We start from the raw sequence: 17828 nt of genomic DNA, 5'->3' as shown, positions 1-17828 counted from the left end.
AATGTTTCCTTTTTTTTATTTTACATAAATGAACGTAACGTCATTTGGCGTCAAATTCCGAACTCCGCCAAAATAATGTCAAAGAATGTCATGACGTCACGGTAAACAACTCAGATATTCTACATAGAGAATACACGGTTATTATCTGCTGCGCTGAAGAATGAAATTAAAATCAAAGAAAACTTCCAAAAAGAAGTGTCTGCTTTGTGTGGGTGACGTCTGCATCCACGAACAAGGAGAGAAGATGACAGAAAAACAGCAGACGATTCCAAATATTGCAGAACAGACGATAGAAATGTTAGAGAAACTTCTCAAGGAGAGAGAGAACATCCCAGAGGAAATTCTCAAGCTGTCTTCCAGGAATGATCTGGTATGAGGATATTTTTTTTTTATTTACTCACATTTAATTCCTTTGAAACTCCATTCCTTTGAAATTTAATTTGTTATGCTAAACTTAAAAACTACAAATAAGAATAACCCATTGACCAAACTAAAAAAAATATAGAAACAAACAAAAATTTGACGCATTATTGATTTGAAATTACGTAAATAATAATTCTCTATAATATAAAAAAATGTAAGCTTTCTTTGGCGATAGGTACGAGACTGTTTCGTTTCTACATAGTTCTATATATCCCGTATAAGTGGAAATTTTAGCGAGAGGTAAATTTAGCGATTTGCCCTTAAAAATTGGTATTTTATTTTTAGCGATATGTAATTTTAGCGATTTTTAAAATACTCACTAAAGAAGGTACTAATATAAAAAACGCAATTACTTTTTAGCGATATTCAATTTTAGCGATCTAAGCACCCTCGCTAATAATGCCAAAATTAAATCCTCGCTAAAAATTCTGCTTATAGTATAAGCAGAATTTTTAGCGAAATCTGATAGATTCATAACCTGATTTATGTTATATATAAAGTTTGTTTTGTCAATACCGTATAACTTATACTATTCGAATTCTTTATACCTTGTAAACGTTATATACTATCAGAAATATTAATTGCTGATTTCTTTAAACAAAGTTTGTGTTTTTTATCTTTTAAGTCGAAACTCTTCTTCTTTCTTCATTTACAGACATGTATATAAATAGCTGCAGATCTGTAGCGTTATCGTTTTATATATTTGTCTTTGACCATAACGCTACAGATCCCGTAATGCAAAAAGGTGCAATTTACGGCGCGATATTTGTTGCGCACTTTTGGGGAGAATATCTCCATTTTCTAGAATTGCTCAATCAGCTACCTTTCACTCCCCAATTCTAGACATATTCTGCAGCCAATATGTATATTTTATCCACTTCCCACCCATTTATTATTGTCTCAACAGGCAATAAACTCGCTTGGAGTGAATTTTAAGCAATCTAACAAATTATTTTAATCAAGCGAGTTTATCATCAATTAAGAGATAAAAAAATATACAGATTAGTTATTTTTAGGGAATGAAAGGTAGTTAATTGATCAATGCTGGAAAGTGGAGAAATTCTACCCAAAAGTGCGCAAAAAATATTGCGCGGTAAATTAATTAAAGTAGCGTTATGGTAAAATTATAAAACCATAACGCTACATATCTGCAGCTAGTATATAAAAAGAGTTCAATAATTTTAGTTCCAGTTAGGAATGGACCCCTTCTGCCTGACTGCAGCCATTGGACACACAGCAGGGATGAGACGATTTCTGGAAGCTGGGAGAGATCCAAACGATTCTTGTATGGCGGTAAGTACTTAAGGTGGTACAATTTTATGAAGGTATGTTGTAAACAGTTATACAATCGAGACGCTAATGACAGTAAGGAGCAAACCTTAAAATCTTGTATAAATCGTTCATTTTGTTATCTCGTTATTTGTATTTTGTGGCGGATTTAACCCCCAATCCCCGAAAAAAAAATTACGAAGTATTTTCAAGAATTATCTTCTGAGCTTTTATTGACGAAGCATGAATGAAACTTAGGCCGTAAGCTTCTGTTGTTTTCGTTTTATATTTAAATATTTAAATAAGGAGAGTAATATTGAGGATTTATCCACATATATTAAATTTACTACCCTTTTTTTCCTTAGGATGTGATTGAAAGTGGGTTTCCTTAAAGTTAAGAATATGTTAAGAAGATGTTAAGAAGTTTTATGAATTACAGGAGTCCAGGAGTTCAAGTTGACCGTTGTTAATTTCTAAATTTTGGAATAACTACAAAAAAAAGGACAATCAAGTAGTGCGAGATTAACAGCATATGTTCAAACAATACGGGGAGGATGCCCATTTAAAAATCCTCCCCTATTCCTTGGACAACTTCGATGATAGATGAGCAAATCATTTTAATTATTGGACTGTACCTTTATCAAAAGTTAAGTTAGCAAAATTTATGCAATAGCTGCTTTTTCCATAGAAGGTATTTCGATTCCTTGAGACAATATCTTGTCCGTCCTTCTAGCTGTCTGTTTGTCCGTAAAACCTTAAACTTGTCCATAACTCTTGACTGGAAGGGGCTATGGCTTTCTTAATTCACAGGTGTATTCCTTGTGAAATACCTGTCTTTGGGTTCCACCAAACTTGCCCCCTTGACCTTGGAGCTCGACTTGCATTTGAGAAACTTCTCAACCTTCGCCATTAGCTGTCATACGGGGGCATCAGTGTTCACTGACACAAACACATTTTGTTTAATTATAGGATGGTATCAAGCCATTAATCATGATTTTTTAAATCTTAATTATAGGATGGTAGCACACCGCTGATGCTGGCAGCACAGAATCGTCATGTGGAAGCCATAGAACTTCTTCTTTCCTTCGGAGCTGACGTCAATACCCTAAACTCGGTAGGCGGGAAAACATTTAAAATTACCCTCCCTGAAGAATAATCCCAGAATCTGCTTTAATTTTTGTATAGAAAGTATAAGCTCACCGAAGTAAGCTTTGAAAACTCTTGTTATTACAGGAGGGAAACAACTCTCTGATGGTAGCAATAAAAACGGGGGATGCCAAGGTGGTCAACACACTGTGGCCTCAGAGAGCTCAAATCGACATCAACCACAGGAACAAGGTAATGGTAAAATAGTCAGCTCAAAATCTCATACCACAGAGAGCTCAAGTCGACATCAACCACAGGAACAAGGTAATGGTAAAATAGTCAGCTCAAAATCTCATACAGAACATGGTAATGGTAAAATTAGTCAGGTTAACATCTCACACCACAGAGAGCCTAAGTAGACGTCAACGACAGGAACAACGTAATGGTAATGTAGTCAGCTCAAAATCTCATACCAAAAGAGCCCAAGTAGACATCAACCACAGGAACAAGGTAATGGTAAAATAGTCAGCTTAAAATCTCATACCACAGAGAGCTCAAGTTGACATCAACAACAGGAACAAGGTAATGGTAAAATAGTCAGCTCAAAATCTCATACAGAACAAGGTGATGATAAAATAGTCAGCTCAAAATCTCATACAGAACAAGGTAATGGTAAAATATTCAGCTCAAAATCTCATACAGAACAAGGTAATGGTATAATATTCAGCTCAAAATCTCATATAGAACAAGGTAATTTAATATAGTCAGCTCAATATCTCATACAGAACAAGTAATGGTGATACAGTCAGCTCAGAATCTCGTATAGAACAAGGTAATTGTAAAATAGTCAGCTCAAAATCTCATATAGAACAAGGTAATGGTAAAATAGTCGGCTCAAAATCTCATACAGAACAATGTAATGGTAAAATAGTCAGCTCAAAATCTCATACCACAGAGAGCCCAAGTAGACATCAACCACAGGAACAAGGTAATGGTAAATTAGTCAGCTCAAAATCTCATATCGAACAAGGTAATGGTGTAATAGACAGTTCAGAATCTCATGTGGAACAAGGTAATAATCTCATATGATGTTTAGCTTTATTACTTCATTGAAATTAAGAGAACCATTATCAGAATACCAAACATGTAGTAATTTGCAGTATGCCTAGGTTCATTTTACATGTGAATATTAAATGCTCATTATTGCTTTGATATCTTAGACTGGTCACGCTATGCTACACTTTGCTGTTGAGAAGCGCTGGGAGACTTGTGTCAAGGTCATTCTCAGCTGTGGTGCTGACATCAACATCCAAAACAATGTAAGTTTACATAGAGAAATGCTACATTAGTCTTTTTATCTCTGTTCTATACATCCCACAAAATTTGTTAACTTGTCCTGTTATTCTCTGCCCTACAGAGTGGTTGTACACCCCTGATGTTAGCTGCTATGAAGGCAGACACTAAAGTAGCAGACATTTTAATTGATGAGGGGGCAGATATTCTTATTGAGGATGATGTAAGTATCGTCTAAATACAGTAAGTGGGGGATCAAACAATGGTCACGTAAGTACAATATAAAATTCACAAAAGTTTAAAATAAAACAAACTAGACCTAATAGATCATGCTGTGTGGCCCAAAACAGAAAAATTATGATGATGAGGGTTTAGCATTATAATAATAATGGTACTCCTATATGAATCTTAAACATGAAAAGGAACACATAGTGGGAATGAGCAACTGACAGGGGATGCTCGCTCCTCCATGGCACCTGATCTCATCTCTGCTGTTTTGGAGGTCCATGTTAGCTCGCTCCTATTTTTTAATGTTTAATCGTCATTTGAGCTCAGATATTATACAATTATTGCTGGTTTTTGAGGTCAATACAATGATTTAGCCATCTGAGGAGTACAATATTCACCGAGCCCGAAGGGCGAGGTGAATATTGTACTTCGAAGATGGCTAAATCATTGTATTGACCGAAAAAACAGCAATAATTGTTTTATTATATGATTCACTAATAAAATGATACAGCTCATTACTTGTTTGCATTTTATTAAGTCCTAGCCAAATACAAGAGAGTAGCAGAATTAAAATGTTAATAAACCTTACCAGTCGTATCAATTTGAAATGTTTTTATAAATCAATTTTAGTTGCCATGAAAGATATATATAATGTCAGTCCTTTTTATAGGATAGAATTTGAAAGGAAGGAGTATTATCAAGGAAACCTGACTGCCAAAAAGTAAAAAGAAAATTGTTGTTTAGTGAAAGTGTTGGAGGGTGGGGGGTCCCTGCATCCCCTCTTACCACCCTCACCTAAAATATAAATTCGCTTATGTTTTGTTCACATGAAAACAGTCGTTTAAATAGCTTTTTAAAACAATTTGTATCAATTTGGAATTTCCCAATCTATTTTTAGATCAATGTAGAGGAAATAAATCTTTGTATTGACCTGGAACGTCACGTGCAGGTCAATACAACGTAATATTTTTCTAACATAGTTGGATCTCAGCCAATCAGAGAGATGGAACTTAATCAATCATATAATAATGTTTGTTATCTCCACATATTTCACCTATTTACTTGCGACCCCCCCCCCTTACTATCACACTATAAACTAGATAAAACAATAATTTTTCAGCACTATTTTAAAACCCTTTTCATTCCTTATCTCACTGGCTTCCCTTACTCTTAGAAAATGAAAGAAAAGGTAAGCAAGCTCATATACCCCATGCTCCCCCAAAACTCAAAGTGTCAAAATTCCCTGAAAAAATAAAGGAATTGGAATTTAAAAAACGGGTCAAAAACGTTATACCTCCTCCAACTTGTTGCGTGGGGTATAACTAAAAGATGTGGTGGTATTTTTGTCTCACTTTTATTTATCTGTAAACAAATCTACTTCATCATAAAAAAAACTATGATAGTATTTTTCTTGTATTATACATTACAATTGTAGTCTTTTGATAAAATCAATCCCTAGATATATATATGTTCAAGAAAACATAACTGAGTATGAAGTGCAAGGTTGAAATGCTTTCTCTAAGGTCTTTATGTCTAGGGATTGTACCAGATATCAATATTTAGCGAAAGAACTAACAATGCAAGTACATTTGTAATTCCCTGAAACAGTATAAGTTAAATTTGCATTTATACAGCATAGATTGTTCCAAAAATAAATCTTAAAGCTATCAAATAAATTTTTCCTCCTGAAGAATATGAAGGAGTAATGCCATGAATTACAACAAAATTTAAATTAAAAATGTACGTGTCAAAAATATTTGAAATCAAAGCAGCTTCACTGCAACTGTCAATTTATAAAATTTGTCAGTGACTGTAATGCTACATTGTTCAGAATAATACACCATTTATAATGCCATTCAATACAAAAAGGAAAAGGTGATGTAAATCAAACTTATAATAAAATGATACAAAAAAATAAATCCTACAACAAAATAACCTCACATTTTCACACAATAGCTTACACTCATTTGCTAACTGCCAAAATTATTACAAAATTGTCTATTTAATTAAAACAAATTGTATAATCTGAGAAACATCAAATATCAGTCTACTAGCTACTGTAAAACCACTCAATTTTTAATATTAACATTCATATCCATGACAAAGAAGAAAAAAGACAAGAAAACTAGTTCCCAGACAGACATCAGGACTGGGAACCAGTCTCTGGTGTTTCCTCCTTGTCCTTCACAATACTACTGGTCACGTCAATGTGGGAGGAGGAGACTTCATCTTCCTCGTTTTCTGTGATGGCGAAGGGATCTTCCTGCTCTTCATCATCATCACCAGACATCTTCTCCCTGTAATAGTCTGCATGTTTCTGAATGCAGGACATCATAGTGTCCAGTTTGTCGTCACAGCCCTGCCCCCGGGGATCCTCCTTGTCCTTAGAGTTGTAATAGTTACAGGAGAGGAACTCCCTCATCTCGTACCCACAGGGTCCTGCGTGGAGGCCCCCCACACAGGGGCAGCCAAAATTCAGGTCACCGTTAGGCTGCACAAATCCAGCTTAAAAACAAATAAACATTCATCATGCTCATTTCTAAATAACGATTATAAATTATAACTAACTTACTAAGGGAGGAATATTTTCAAGTGTTGTCCAGGTAATTAAACCCCTGTTTATACTTTAATCACTAGGAAGAGAGCAAACAACAGATGGACTATTGAAACACATTTTCTATAACTATTCGGTCTTGTTACTTGGGAAACTATCAGATTCAGTGGTGACTTTTTTCTATAACTATTCCCCTTTGTTTCTTGTTACATTAACAGATGGAGTGGTGACTTACTGGGTCCGTCGTAGATTTCCTCCTCCTCCTGGGCTATCGTGGCCTGACTGGGGGTAGACACCTCCTCTCTACTGGCAAACACAATCCGGTCCTTACCATCTTTACCTGAAATTAACTGAACTGTTAAAGCTCCACAAAAATATAAAACAATGTAGCTGAGAAAATCACTATATTAATATGCAGACAGTAGTTGCAATTTTATAAAAAAAATTATCAAGGATATGGCATCATTCAGATGTGGTCATGTACATTAATATTAGTTCAGCTAGGTTAATCTATTCCCTCTAGTTTCAAGTCGAAGGGTGACAGATTCTTAGTTACCAGGAAATGAATTGTTACTTTAAAGCATTTATCTGAATTTAAGTTTTTATTTTCAAAAAATGACAAACTTTCACAAAGTAAAATAAATTCTGACTTCTTTAAAAGCACAAACTCTATATATTGTGGTTTGAGGAAACGATGCATATCTAACTAGTAGTAAGAAGTCTGATTTTAATTAGATTGAGTATTTCACTGATAAAAAATACAGTTAAAAACTGGGCTTCTTTAAAAACAAATTTTGCTGAAATTCAATATATTTATATACTGAAGTGAAGTCTATCAAAATGATAATTGATGAAACAAAAGTTAGAAGAAAGAAATTTGGTTCAATTTTCAATATTTCCATTTCAGACATTTTGCAAATATATTTTCCTTAGATAAACCAGAAATTTCTTACGCAGAGTAATGAAGGTGTTGAAAAAAATAATCTTTTGCCTGTTCTAACTAAGTAAGGCTAAAAATAACCTGTCAGTGTCAACACAACTGAATCAATGTTAATGAATCACATATTTGGAGAATGCTCCAAGTATTTGCACGAGACAAGTTCTGTATATAGATTTCTCAAAACATACCTTCTTCTCGACAATACGACATCACTGTGAATTAATTTAATGATGTAAAGGCCACGGTCAACGCCAAGTTCGTTTCGAAACCGAAAGACAACAACCATGTGTATTGAAGAATCTCGAACCCGATCACTTTTATTTCCAAAGCAGTAAAAAAATATATATATATGCCCATGCCCAGAGAAACGCCGGGGGCGGGGTCAAGTGTCCGAGAATAGTTTTTAGTTGTTGTTAAAATAGGTATTTTTTCATTTTTTTTTACATTGATACTGCTTGAACACACCCCCCAAAAGAAAAGTAAGAAAAAGAAAAAGACAACTTTCTGCGGTTTGAGCATTTTTATTTATTTTTCATATTGGTTTGTTTATCTCTTTGCTAGTGAGATTTTTGGAGGTTGTAGCAGCCAACTTTGAACAACGTTGCTACCGGCCTGATTTTGGGAAAGACGTCCCCCCCCCCACCCGAAATAATTAAGAATTTTGTGTGGACGATGGACAAATACTCATTATTTTTGCTTGTCAAGTTTTTTTGGTTGGAATATTTTTCTCTTTCAACTACCCCCCCCCTTCACACACACACACTTTCAGTTTGCCATTGATTATGTATGAATTCAATTGGCAAGCGGTTTACTTATTTAAAAAAAATTATAATGCACTTAGTTACAAACCTAATCTATGTCAATAAATGTTTATACTTATCTCAGAAATTTGAGGCAAAACAGAAAATTGAGGCAAAATATACAATTGCACATTGTACACGAACAATTTTTCCCTTAAAATCCGTAATCAAATGATTAGAGGATTTTGTATCTAATTATTTATAAAGACATAGTTATAAGCAATCAAATATCTTTTTCAACAAAGGAATAAAAGGTTGGAGCCATTAAACCTATGCGGACTTGAGTTAGATATTAATATGTATTTTTTAAAAGGCTTGCACAATGTTGATAGTGATAAACAAGGACAAACAACTAAAACAAGTTTTAAAATTCAATTTAAATTTTTACACAGCTTTAGTCCTTTTTCAAATCCTATCATATGGGGAGAGGGAGGGTTGCAACCCCTTCTAAGTCCGCCACTGCAAATCAAGACAGAGTTGTATGAGGAGCTTACCCCCCCCCCCCCCCCCCCCCCCCCCGTTTTTAAATTGCTCACTGCTCCGTGACATAAATTATTTAGTTCTTCTCTCATATACATTCAGTAGGATCAGAGAAGGGAACATCCAAAATTTCAAAGAAATGAATAACATAGAAATCAAACTTAGACGCTCTCCCCACCCCGACCCTGTCCACGTCTTTTCCAAGCAATGCAAATTGTGCAAGGGAAGTTATAGTGCCTTTGTTTGTTTCAGTACCACTTTACAGCAGTCTGTTATGGATTCGAGGATGAAAACAATGGAGATGAGTTTGTCAAACACATACTGTATAAAATGTCCCAGAAAGACAGGGAGGTCTATGTCAAGGTACATACTGTAATCTGTCGTGTTATTTACGAATGGTCCAAATGCTATTTTTAACTAATCCAATGAATATTAACTTATTCAATGATTACCCCAAGTATCGCAATTCAATTTTGTTCATTTGAAAGTTCTGTTAAAACTTGAATTTTTTAAATAAAGAATCGAATCGATCGGATGAAAAGTATGGTTGAGGACGCAGATTTCGATGCCTTTTTCACGGACACGTTAATTCCTGTTTTCCTACATTTGTCCAAAGTTGAACCAGGTCGTGACATCTTGTACCGAGATAAGCTTATCCCAAACATGCTCTCAGCCGTTCAGAAGTTCCTACGTCATCACGAGGTCGTCGGTAGCGCGTGTACTGTCTTCTGCTCCTGCATGTATCGGTACAATTCATTGATAGACGAAAGATTCGCCAGACAGTTTTTGCAAGCAAGAGGACCGGAATTTTGTCTCAGAGCTCTGAAATTCTACACAGATTCCGGAAAACACTCAACAGAGTTCATGCTTTCCGTCTTTTATCCCATTGTGTGTATTAACGAGTGCAAAATTTGCCAGACTTGGATAGAACAGAATACAAGCAAAATTGAACCTTACATATCCTTAAGAGGAAAATTTGCGTCTCTCAAGCACCACGACGAAGTCCTGAAGGAAAAGGGGCATACCCTGTGGACGAGGTTTTGGGACGAGTTTGATAATCTTCAGCGAAATCAGAGAAATTCCAAGATGAAAGAATTGCTAGACGAAGAGGAACGAGAAAGAACTAGAAAGGATAAAAAAAGAGAAAGAAAGAAGCAGAAAAAACTGCGAGAAAAACAAAAGAAGACCGGGGATTCTAAGGAGGGTATTACAACTGAACAACCTAAGGAGAAAGAGGCGGGTGATTCCAATACACCAGACATAGAGGATGAAAAAACCTACGCAGTTCATACCAATAAAGATTCTGGGGATCACATCGGGATTCACGAACAGTGTAAGAAGGAATGTAATCTAGTCAGTGAACTGACTGGGGCTCGTGAGGCAGACATGAGGACAGAACCATATGATACAGATAATGTCAATGACAGTCAAAATAAAGAATTTCATGCTGCAATGAATAAATCAGCCAACAGTAAAGAGAACAATAGGAAGAAGACCAAGAAATCAAAACAGAGAGATGATGAGAACTGGACATATTGCGAAGACCTGCAAACAAACCAGATGTTTTCTGATGAAACTCAGCAGGAAGACAGTGAGAAGTGTTTTGCTGAGCAGTATGAGTCGTGGACAAAGGTTATTGGAAAGAAAAATCAACAAAAGATAGATACACTGAATAGTCCGAAGAGGCCTGGCAAGAAGAAGATTGAGAGGTCAAGACCTTCACCTCAGTATAATAGTACGCCGAAAATCCAGAATTCTGATTCACGCAAATGGTCGGATGTACTTTGTCAGAGGAATAACCAAGAGACAGCGTATACCGAGAATAATAAACCAAATCCTCGGGTGGTGGAATCTGTTTCTCCAATCCAAACAGATGACTGGAGAGAATTTCCTTCTCTCAAACAAAGCATGGCAAGAAAGTGGGAGGACGAGGAGGATTCTCCCGAATCGATGAAGTCTGAATCCACAGCTGAGCACTGGGACAGTGACGAATACCTGGCGGCTATTACTAATGAACCGGGCGAAGAGGTCCCGGCATGGGTGGAGTACAGCAAGCAAAACTCCACAGAAGTGGAAAGCGACGTTTACTGGATGAAAACGTCAGACTTTGAAAAGAATGTTCGACACACTGTAGAAGAAAGCCATCTTAAACGCGAGGAGATTGATGTACCCTTATCAGGACATTCAGAGGTGTCTTCAAACGCTGACTGTTCTTTGACAACTTGGGACAAAAGACGTGAAACAGCATACATTGATCAAAGCTCAGAAGAAGGCAAGAGCCGTCACATGACCCAGCAACCTGTATCCTTTACAGATAACAAGAACACTCCTTTTTGTGCCAAAACTCAAGCTTTTCACGAAGTTAATAATCAGCTGCAGGCTTCGAGTTGTAAAGGATACAACAAATCACGGAGAAAAGGCAATGTTAATATGGATACACTCTGTGATCCCTCCGAAAATGCTACAGGGCTTATTTTTCTAGCAGATGCTAATAGCGATATCATTCTGTCCGACAACACTACCTCAACCACTACTGGAAAACAAAACGCATGTCCTTGGGGTAAATTTCCAGCTCCTACTTTAAAAGATGTTGCAGTTGAGTTCATGAATACCACAGTGTCAGAGGCAGAAAAGACTGATTATAAAAACTTTGCTCACCAAGGAGAACACAGCCGGAAGAAAGACACAGAAAAACCCACTCACACTTACAAAGAGGAAATGATTCCATTTAAAACGAACTCAGAGCCTAATCCAAATACGAAAATTCAACAAGGAAGGGACGGTCAATCTCTTTTTAGTTCTAACGGTTTTGAAAATAACACCAAACAATATGTGGCGTGCAACAGAGAACTCTCTTCGTTTCTTTCAAATGATACACAGCCATCCCGAAATAGAATCAAATCAGGACATATTGAAAAATTCGACACGAAAAATATTTATTCTACTCCATACACTGCAGACACTGGTCTTGTTAACCACTCAAGCGAAGTAAATTTATCCAAACTAGTCGAAACGACAGAAAAATATACATCGTATGGAACAAAAATTGATTATTCAGTGGATGAAAATTGTAGAAAAATGACACTGGTTGAACTAGAAGCAGAACTTTTAAAGAATGCGTATGACGACAGCCATCAAGAAACCGTTGAAACAAATATCACAAAAGTAGCCGTTATCAAACCTATCGGTCATGAACGTAAATTGCAGCTTAAAGAGTCCACGAATCCAGTACAACCAGCTGAGACCAGCCTAAGGCAAGTACCGGAGGGCGATAGGGAAGGTGCTTTGAGAAGTTTTTTGGATGGTTTGGAAGCTACTGGCATTACCTTATCACCTGACCCACGCCTGGCTCTTCAAGACAGGAACAAAGTCTCCATGTCTGACGGGGACAAACAAGAAGTGGAAACAATTTCAGGGAACTGTCCTCTGGGAGACAGTATACTTCGAAATGCATTGACTATCAATCATCAGCAGGATGAAATCGGCTTTCCTGAGGAACTCCGTGATGAAAAGGATGACGTGCATGTAAATTTGTTTCCTGGATTTCATGATCCTGAAGAAAATCCCCCAGACGAAAGTCGGCTGACATTAAATTGTCACAAGATGGAGTTGATACAATTCATTCAGCTCCACAATTACTACCGCCAGTTCAGCAAAAATCCTGCTGCTGTGCACACCAATTACTTCCACGATTTTCAGTATTACGCCTCTGCACTAGGGTTATCCAATCAAGAGGTTGAAAACATAATGCGCCAAGAAGCACCGATGCCAGTACCCGAGGAACCCCATAAAAACAACTTGAATTATCAAGGAAACCATAATACACTCTGTAGCCCTAGTGTTTACGCTACAAATCACCAACCAGTTTCAATGACCAATGGCGTCCACGATTTTAATACAGTACATCAGAGTGGACACTCTCAAAACGGATACACAGAGAATACAAACCAAGATGAGGCGTGTCGCAGGAGTGAGTCCTCAATGGCGAAATGTGGGGAGGAAACCAAGCTGAGTGACGTGATTCCTCAATCACCAAAGGCATGTATAAACACATGGAGCAAGAAGAGTTCTAGATGGAGGTCAAAACTGAAGGAGATATACCAACTACCAGAGCATCTACGACGACGTGTTGGGGATATCATCCTCCCGGTACAATACGATAAATACAAGATTTCGTATTCGTGAGTAAATTATTTATCCTCGCCCTCTTTCAAAGATATTTCTTGAGACTGAAGTTTTCCTCTCCAGACATTTGTTTTTCTTAGTAAACACTTTTTTTGGTTTCCAGGGACGAGGGTGCCGTACTTGGTTTTCTGTGTGATGGTTCGGAGGTGGCAGTCCAGATGGTCGACCTAAAGAACCGCCCACTCGACAAAGGCTTCCTACAGACCTTAGTATCAGATAATATTAATCAGTTCTTTCTTGTCAAGTATAAGGTGGGTATGGTATTCTTCAGCCTCGAACTTTGCCAAATTAATTTTTTTTTATCAAGGATTTACATTTTATTAATTTGATGTGAAGACTGTTTCAGGTATTCTGTGGTGAACACGTGATATTGATGACAGATCCACCATGCTGCCCACAAGACAAGCTGAAAAGTTTGATTTTGAGGGATTCCAATAGCATATTATCTTTTCTAAATGCATAAACATTGCAAGTTATAAGCACCATTATTTATTGTCACTGCCTCATTTTATTTTACTTTTATTTTCTGATTTGTAGTCATTCGCCATAGAGGATGAGGTGTGTTTCTTGGCTATGGAGCTCCACGAGTACACCCTGGCTGAGTACACGAGCATGCTGCGGCTGAATCAGGGAGTGGACCCCCTCACGGTCACCAGACTCACCTGGCAGCTCCTCAAGGGACTGACCTCACTGCACGAGAACTGTGGGATCCCTCACGGAAATATCATGGTGAAGCACCATAGAAAATTTTAAGAAAATATACTATTACATCCAACGCCCCAAAACCAAAGTATTTGACAGATGTAAAAAAAAAAATTTTTTGTGATTCCTTGTACCTGTACCTGTTTGCAGCTTGTTCTTCTTTGTTTTAGCCGTCCAATGTCTTGGTGGACACTGAGGGTCGACTTCGCCTCAGTGAATATGGTTTTCCAAGAATTACAACGAAACAAATTCAGTTAATGAATAGTAAGGCGATATCAGGTGAGTTAATTCTTTTGGAGTTTCTTTTCCCTTTTTTGTTTCTTTTCGTCTGAGTTCAATCTCGCGGATCATGCGTATTTTTACATGTTTAAAACTGGTCTTTTGAATTCCAACAGTGGACAGGAATTGTTGGACACCAACGGAGGTGATGACTGAGTCCGAGCCATACTCCATCAAGTCAGACATACAGGTAAGGGTTGCTATAACCGAGTTCAGGTGAACCCCATCAAGTCATCAAGTCAGACATACAGGTAAGGGTCGCTACGACTGAGTTCAGGTGAACCCCATCAAGCTAAGTCAGGCGTACAAGTAAAAATAACTGTGCATTTTTTCACATTTAGCTGTAAGTTATCTTTGAACATAAGGTTATGTAATTTTAATTCTCCGTAGGTTGCTGGAATGATGATTTGTTATATTATGTCTGGCGGGATGCACGCTTATGGTGAGAACAGTCTTGAGATCACGGTCAGCATCCAGGCCAACTGGCCCAAGATCTCCCACCAGAACAAGGAACTGGCCAGCCTCGTGTCCGACATGCTCGTAATGCCCCCAGCAGATCGACCAGAGTTTCCAGACATTCTCAAGTACGTGTCACATCGCAACATTTGCAGCGTCTAGATTGATTGTTTTTAGCTAGTATTGCAATTGTAAAGATTTTGGGGAAAATACTTCTTGGATATATCTTGATTCATTATAACATTCTTTGTTTAAAAATAATGTTTCGCAAAGCTGTCATAATGGACTTCATTTACCATACATACTTTCAAGGTACCCCCTGCATCATAAATGTGACAAACGTTGTAAATGTGGCGACAATTTCGCAAAATTTATAGTAAATTGAGTTATTTACCTTTTTATTTTTTAGGCACCCTTATTTCTGGGCCGATGAGAAGAAGGTCCGATTTGTTCTGATTGCCGGTTCAGATGTTCTCAGAGACATGAAGCATGGGTCAGTAAAATGCTATTGCATTTTTAAAAGAAGGATATATATTTCCGATGACCACAAATTTAAATTTTCTTAACACAGCTAAATTGAGAAGTTATGTTACTGGCAAAAAGCAATTTCAGAATAATCTCTTCCATTTAATTAAGAGCCATGCTCTGTAGGGTTGGGAATTTTTTTTTGTGATATACTGCAATAAATTTAACTGTATAATTACAAATTGTCTAGTAGTAATAGCATAAATAAGGTTTAATTTACGAAGAAATATATGGACTAAAGAAAAAGAGATGCTGTGGGTGAGCGTTGTGGCTGACGGGTCTCTTTTCTTTCATTTCCAGAGTTCCTACGTCGGGAGCCGTGAGTGGTGCTGTTACCATGATAGATATACTGAATTCTGCCGAACAGGACGACACTCTGAATGAATGGGTCAGTAAAATATCGAAATTTTTCACTTGAAAGTGCAAGACTGAAATATTTTTCCAAATCCAGTTTATTTATCCATGCATTATAGCTGCGGTATAGCGGTACAATGTCTTTGATTTGTGAACAAACAAAGATTTTGAAAATATCTATAACAAAATAAGAAACAAAGACTTTATATAGCGTGTACATGTATAAGTCTGAGATAATTCTCTTGATTTATGGTATACAGACCAGTCATGTAGAGCCGATTCTGATGCAAGAGATGAGGTCCTTCCGTCAGTACAAGTGTACTCTAGTGGAATTAGTTCTCTTCATCTACAACTGTTGTCTACACTTCGAGAAACTGTAAGTAAAGAGCAGCTTCCAAGTTACATAAACTATAAGTTATACATAATGTCTTAAGAACAACTTCTAAGTTACATAAACTATAAGTTATACATAATGTCTTAAGAACAACTTCTAAGTTACATAAACTATAAGTTATACATAATGTCTTAAGAACAACTTCCAAGTTACATAAACTATAAGTTATACATAATGTCTTAAGAACAACTTCCAAGTTACATAAACTATAAGTTATACATAATGTCTTAAGAACACTTTCTAAGTTACATAAACTATAAGTTATACATAATGTCTTAAGAACAACTTCCAAGTTACATAAACTATAAGTTATACATAATGTCTTAAGAACAACTTCCAAGTTACATAAACTATAAGTTATACATAATGTCTTAAGAACAACTTCCAAGTTACATAAACTATAAGTTATACATAATGTCTTAAGAACAACTTCCAAGTTACATAAACTATAAGTTATACATAATGTCTTAAGAACAACTTCCAAGTTACAAAAACTATAAGTTATACATAATGTCTTAAGAACAACTTCTAAGTTACATAAACTATAAGTTATACATAATGTCTTAAGAACAACTTCTAAGTTACATAAACTATAAGTTATACATAATGTCTTAAGAACAACTTCTAAGTTACATAAACTATAAGTTATACATAATGTCTTAAGAACAACTTCTAAGTTACATAAACTATAAGTTATACATAATGTCTTAAGAACAACTTCCAAGTTACATAACTTATAAGTTATACATAATGTCTTAAGAACAACTTCCAAGTTACATAAACTATAAGTTCTACATAATGTCTTAAGAACAACTTCCAAGTTACATAAACTATAAGTTCTACATAATGTCTTAAGAACAACTTCCAAGTTACATAAACTATAAGTTATACATAATGTCTTAAGAACAACTTCTAAGTTACATAAACTATAAGTTATACATAATGTCTTAAGAACAACTTCTATGTTACACAAACTATAAGTTATACATAATGTCTAAAGAACAACTTCTAAGTTACATAATCTATAAGTTATGCATCATGTCTGAAGAACAACTTCTATGTTACATAAACTATAAGTGATACATGTCTTAAGAACAACTTCTATGTTACATAAACTGTACATTAAACTTTATTATTGTCTAACATTGTTAAAAACAAAGTTACATAAGCTGTAAGTTAAGCGTAATGTCCAACATCGATAGGGGCAAATGCTAAGACTTATCAAGACTTATGTGAACGAGTGACAAAAGAAACAGTATAAAAGTTACCAACGTGTTATTTGAGTATTTTTATTTTGTAGAACTGAAGCAGCCCGTGAGATTTTAGAGGAACCCACTAAGTATTTTCTCACCAAGTTCCCAACCCTCTTCATGGCTGTGTTTAAGGCGATCAAAGCCAGTGGTCGCCGTGAGAAGGTCTGCTACAAACCCTTCTTCTGAACAGGCCACCATCACCAGTTTATTAGGAAAACAGTTTACCTCGATATAATTGTATTATATTGAAATTAAAATGAGAGATATACGCATCTCTTTGATTTGCTTATTGATATTACATATTTTTAGACACCACTAACGATTGGGACGCTGATTAACATGACATTTAAAAATTCTGCTGGAATTTAACATCACCGTTGACATTGATCCCTTACCCAAATATTTTGATTTCCTCACTCTGAATTGACGAGCGTACCTCTTTGTGCAGCTCAGTAAATTCTCTCTGTCGGCGATCCATTTGTGATTTCAGTACAAGCTAATTGATATTTCACAGGCATTGTAAAACAAAGCAAATGCTATCTCAATATGAATATTTACTTTACTTTTAAAGTTTTAATGTGTCACAGATAGAAATTGATTACCCCGC

At 36.2% G+C, this 17828-nt stretch overlaps 2 protein-coding genes across 3 annotated transcripts; one reads left to right on the top strand and one right to left on the bottom strand.

The window, feature by feature from the left end:
- The first annotated feature begins 93 nt into the window (after positions 1-93).
- LOC134237491 (uncharacterized) lies at positions 94-17493 on the top strand. Of its 2 annotated transcripts, XM_062719577.1 has the most exons (17): positions 94-370; positions 1609-1716; positions 2708-2806; positions 2926-3030; positions 3999-4097; positions 4196-4294; positions 9326-9436; positions 9593-13254; positions 13362-13509; positions 13796-13987; positions 14131-14239; positions 14356-14429; positions 14630-14823; positions 15105-15188; positions 15521-15608; positions 15835-15950; positions 17269-17493. In XM_062719577.1, the coding sequence occupies exons 1-17, from the start codon at positions 161-163 to the stop codon at positions 17405-17407; spliced, it is 5637 nt and encodes a 1878-aa protein (XP_062575561.1). In that variant the 5' UTR covers positions 94-160; the 3' UTR covers positions 17408-17493. The 2 variants fall into 2 exon arrangements, with proteins under 2 accessions (XP_062575561.1, XP_062575562.1); XM_062719578.1 differs by lacking the exons at positions 94-370; positions 1609-1716; positions 2708-2806; positions 2926-3030 and adding an exon at positions 3714-3766.
- On the bottom strand, positions 5635-8112 carry LOC134237513 (mitochondrial intermembrane space import and assembly protein 40-like). The gene is made up of 3 exons (XM_062719603.1): positions 7982-8112; positions 7089-7193; positions 5635-6804 (listed from the first exon to the last, which is right to left on the bottom strand). Exons 1-3 carry the CDS (start codon positions 8001-8003, stop codon positions 6443-6445), a joined length of 489 nt encoding a protein of 162 aa, XP_062575587.1. The 5' UTR covers positions 8004-8112; the 3' UTR covers positions 5635-6442.
- Positions 17494-17828: the final 335 nt, after the last annotated feature.

Source organism: Saccostrea cucullata, unplaced genomic scaffold (genome assembly GCF_032062105.1).
Source record: "Saccostrea cucullata isolate Sc308-1 unplaced genomic scaffold, CSIRO_AGI_Scuc_v1 ctg289, whole genome shotgun sequence".
Lineage (NCBI taxonomy): Eukaryota > Metazoa > Mollusca > Bivalvia > Ostreida > Ostreidae > Saccostrea > Saccostrea cuccullata.
This window is presented reverse-complemented; position numbering and strand designations above follow the sequence as displayed.

Coding starts and splice junctions, on each gene's coding strand:
- LOC134237513 (XM_062719603.1), bottom strand. CDS start 8,003: ATGTCGTATTGTCGAGAAGAAG. Junction 7,194..7,981: donor GTCGTATTGTCGAGAAGAAG/GTATGTTTTGAG, acceptor AGTTAATTTCAG/GTAAAGATGGTAAGGACCGG. Junction 6,805..7,088: donor GGAAATCTACGACGGACCCA/GTAAGTCACCAC, acceptor TTTGTTTTTAAG/CTGGATTTGTGCAGCCTAAC.
- LOC134237491 (XM_062719577.1), top strand. CDS start 161: ATGAAATTAAAATCAAAGAAAACTTCCAAAAAGAAGTGTCTGCTTTGT. Junction 4,098..4,195: donor ACATCAACATCCAAAACAAT/GTAAGTTTACAT, acceptor TCTGCCCTACAG/AGTGGTTGTACACCCCTGAT. Junction 15,609..15,834: donor ACGACACTCTGAATGAATGG/GTCAGTAAAATA, acceptor TATGGTATACAG/ACCAGTCATGTAGAGCCGAT.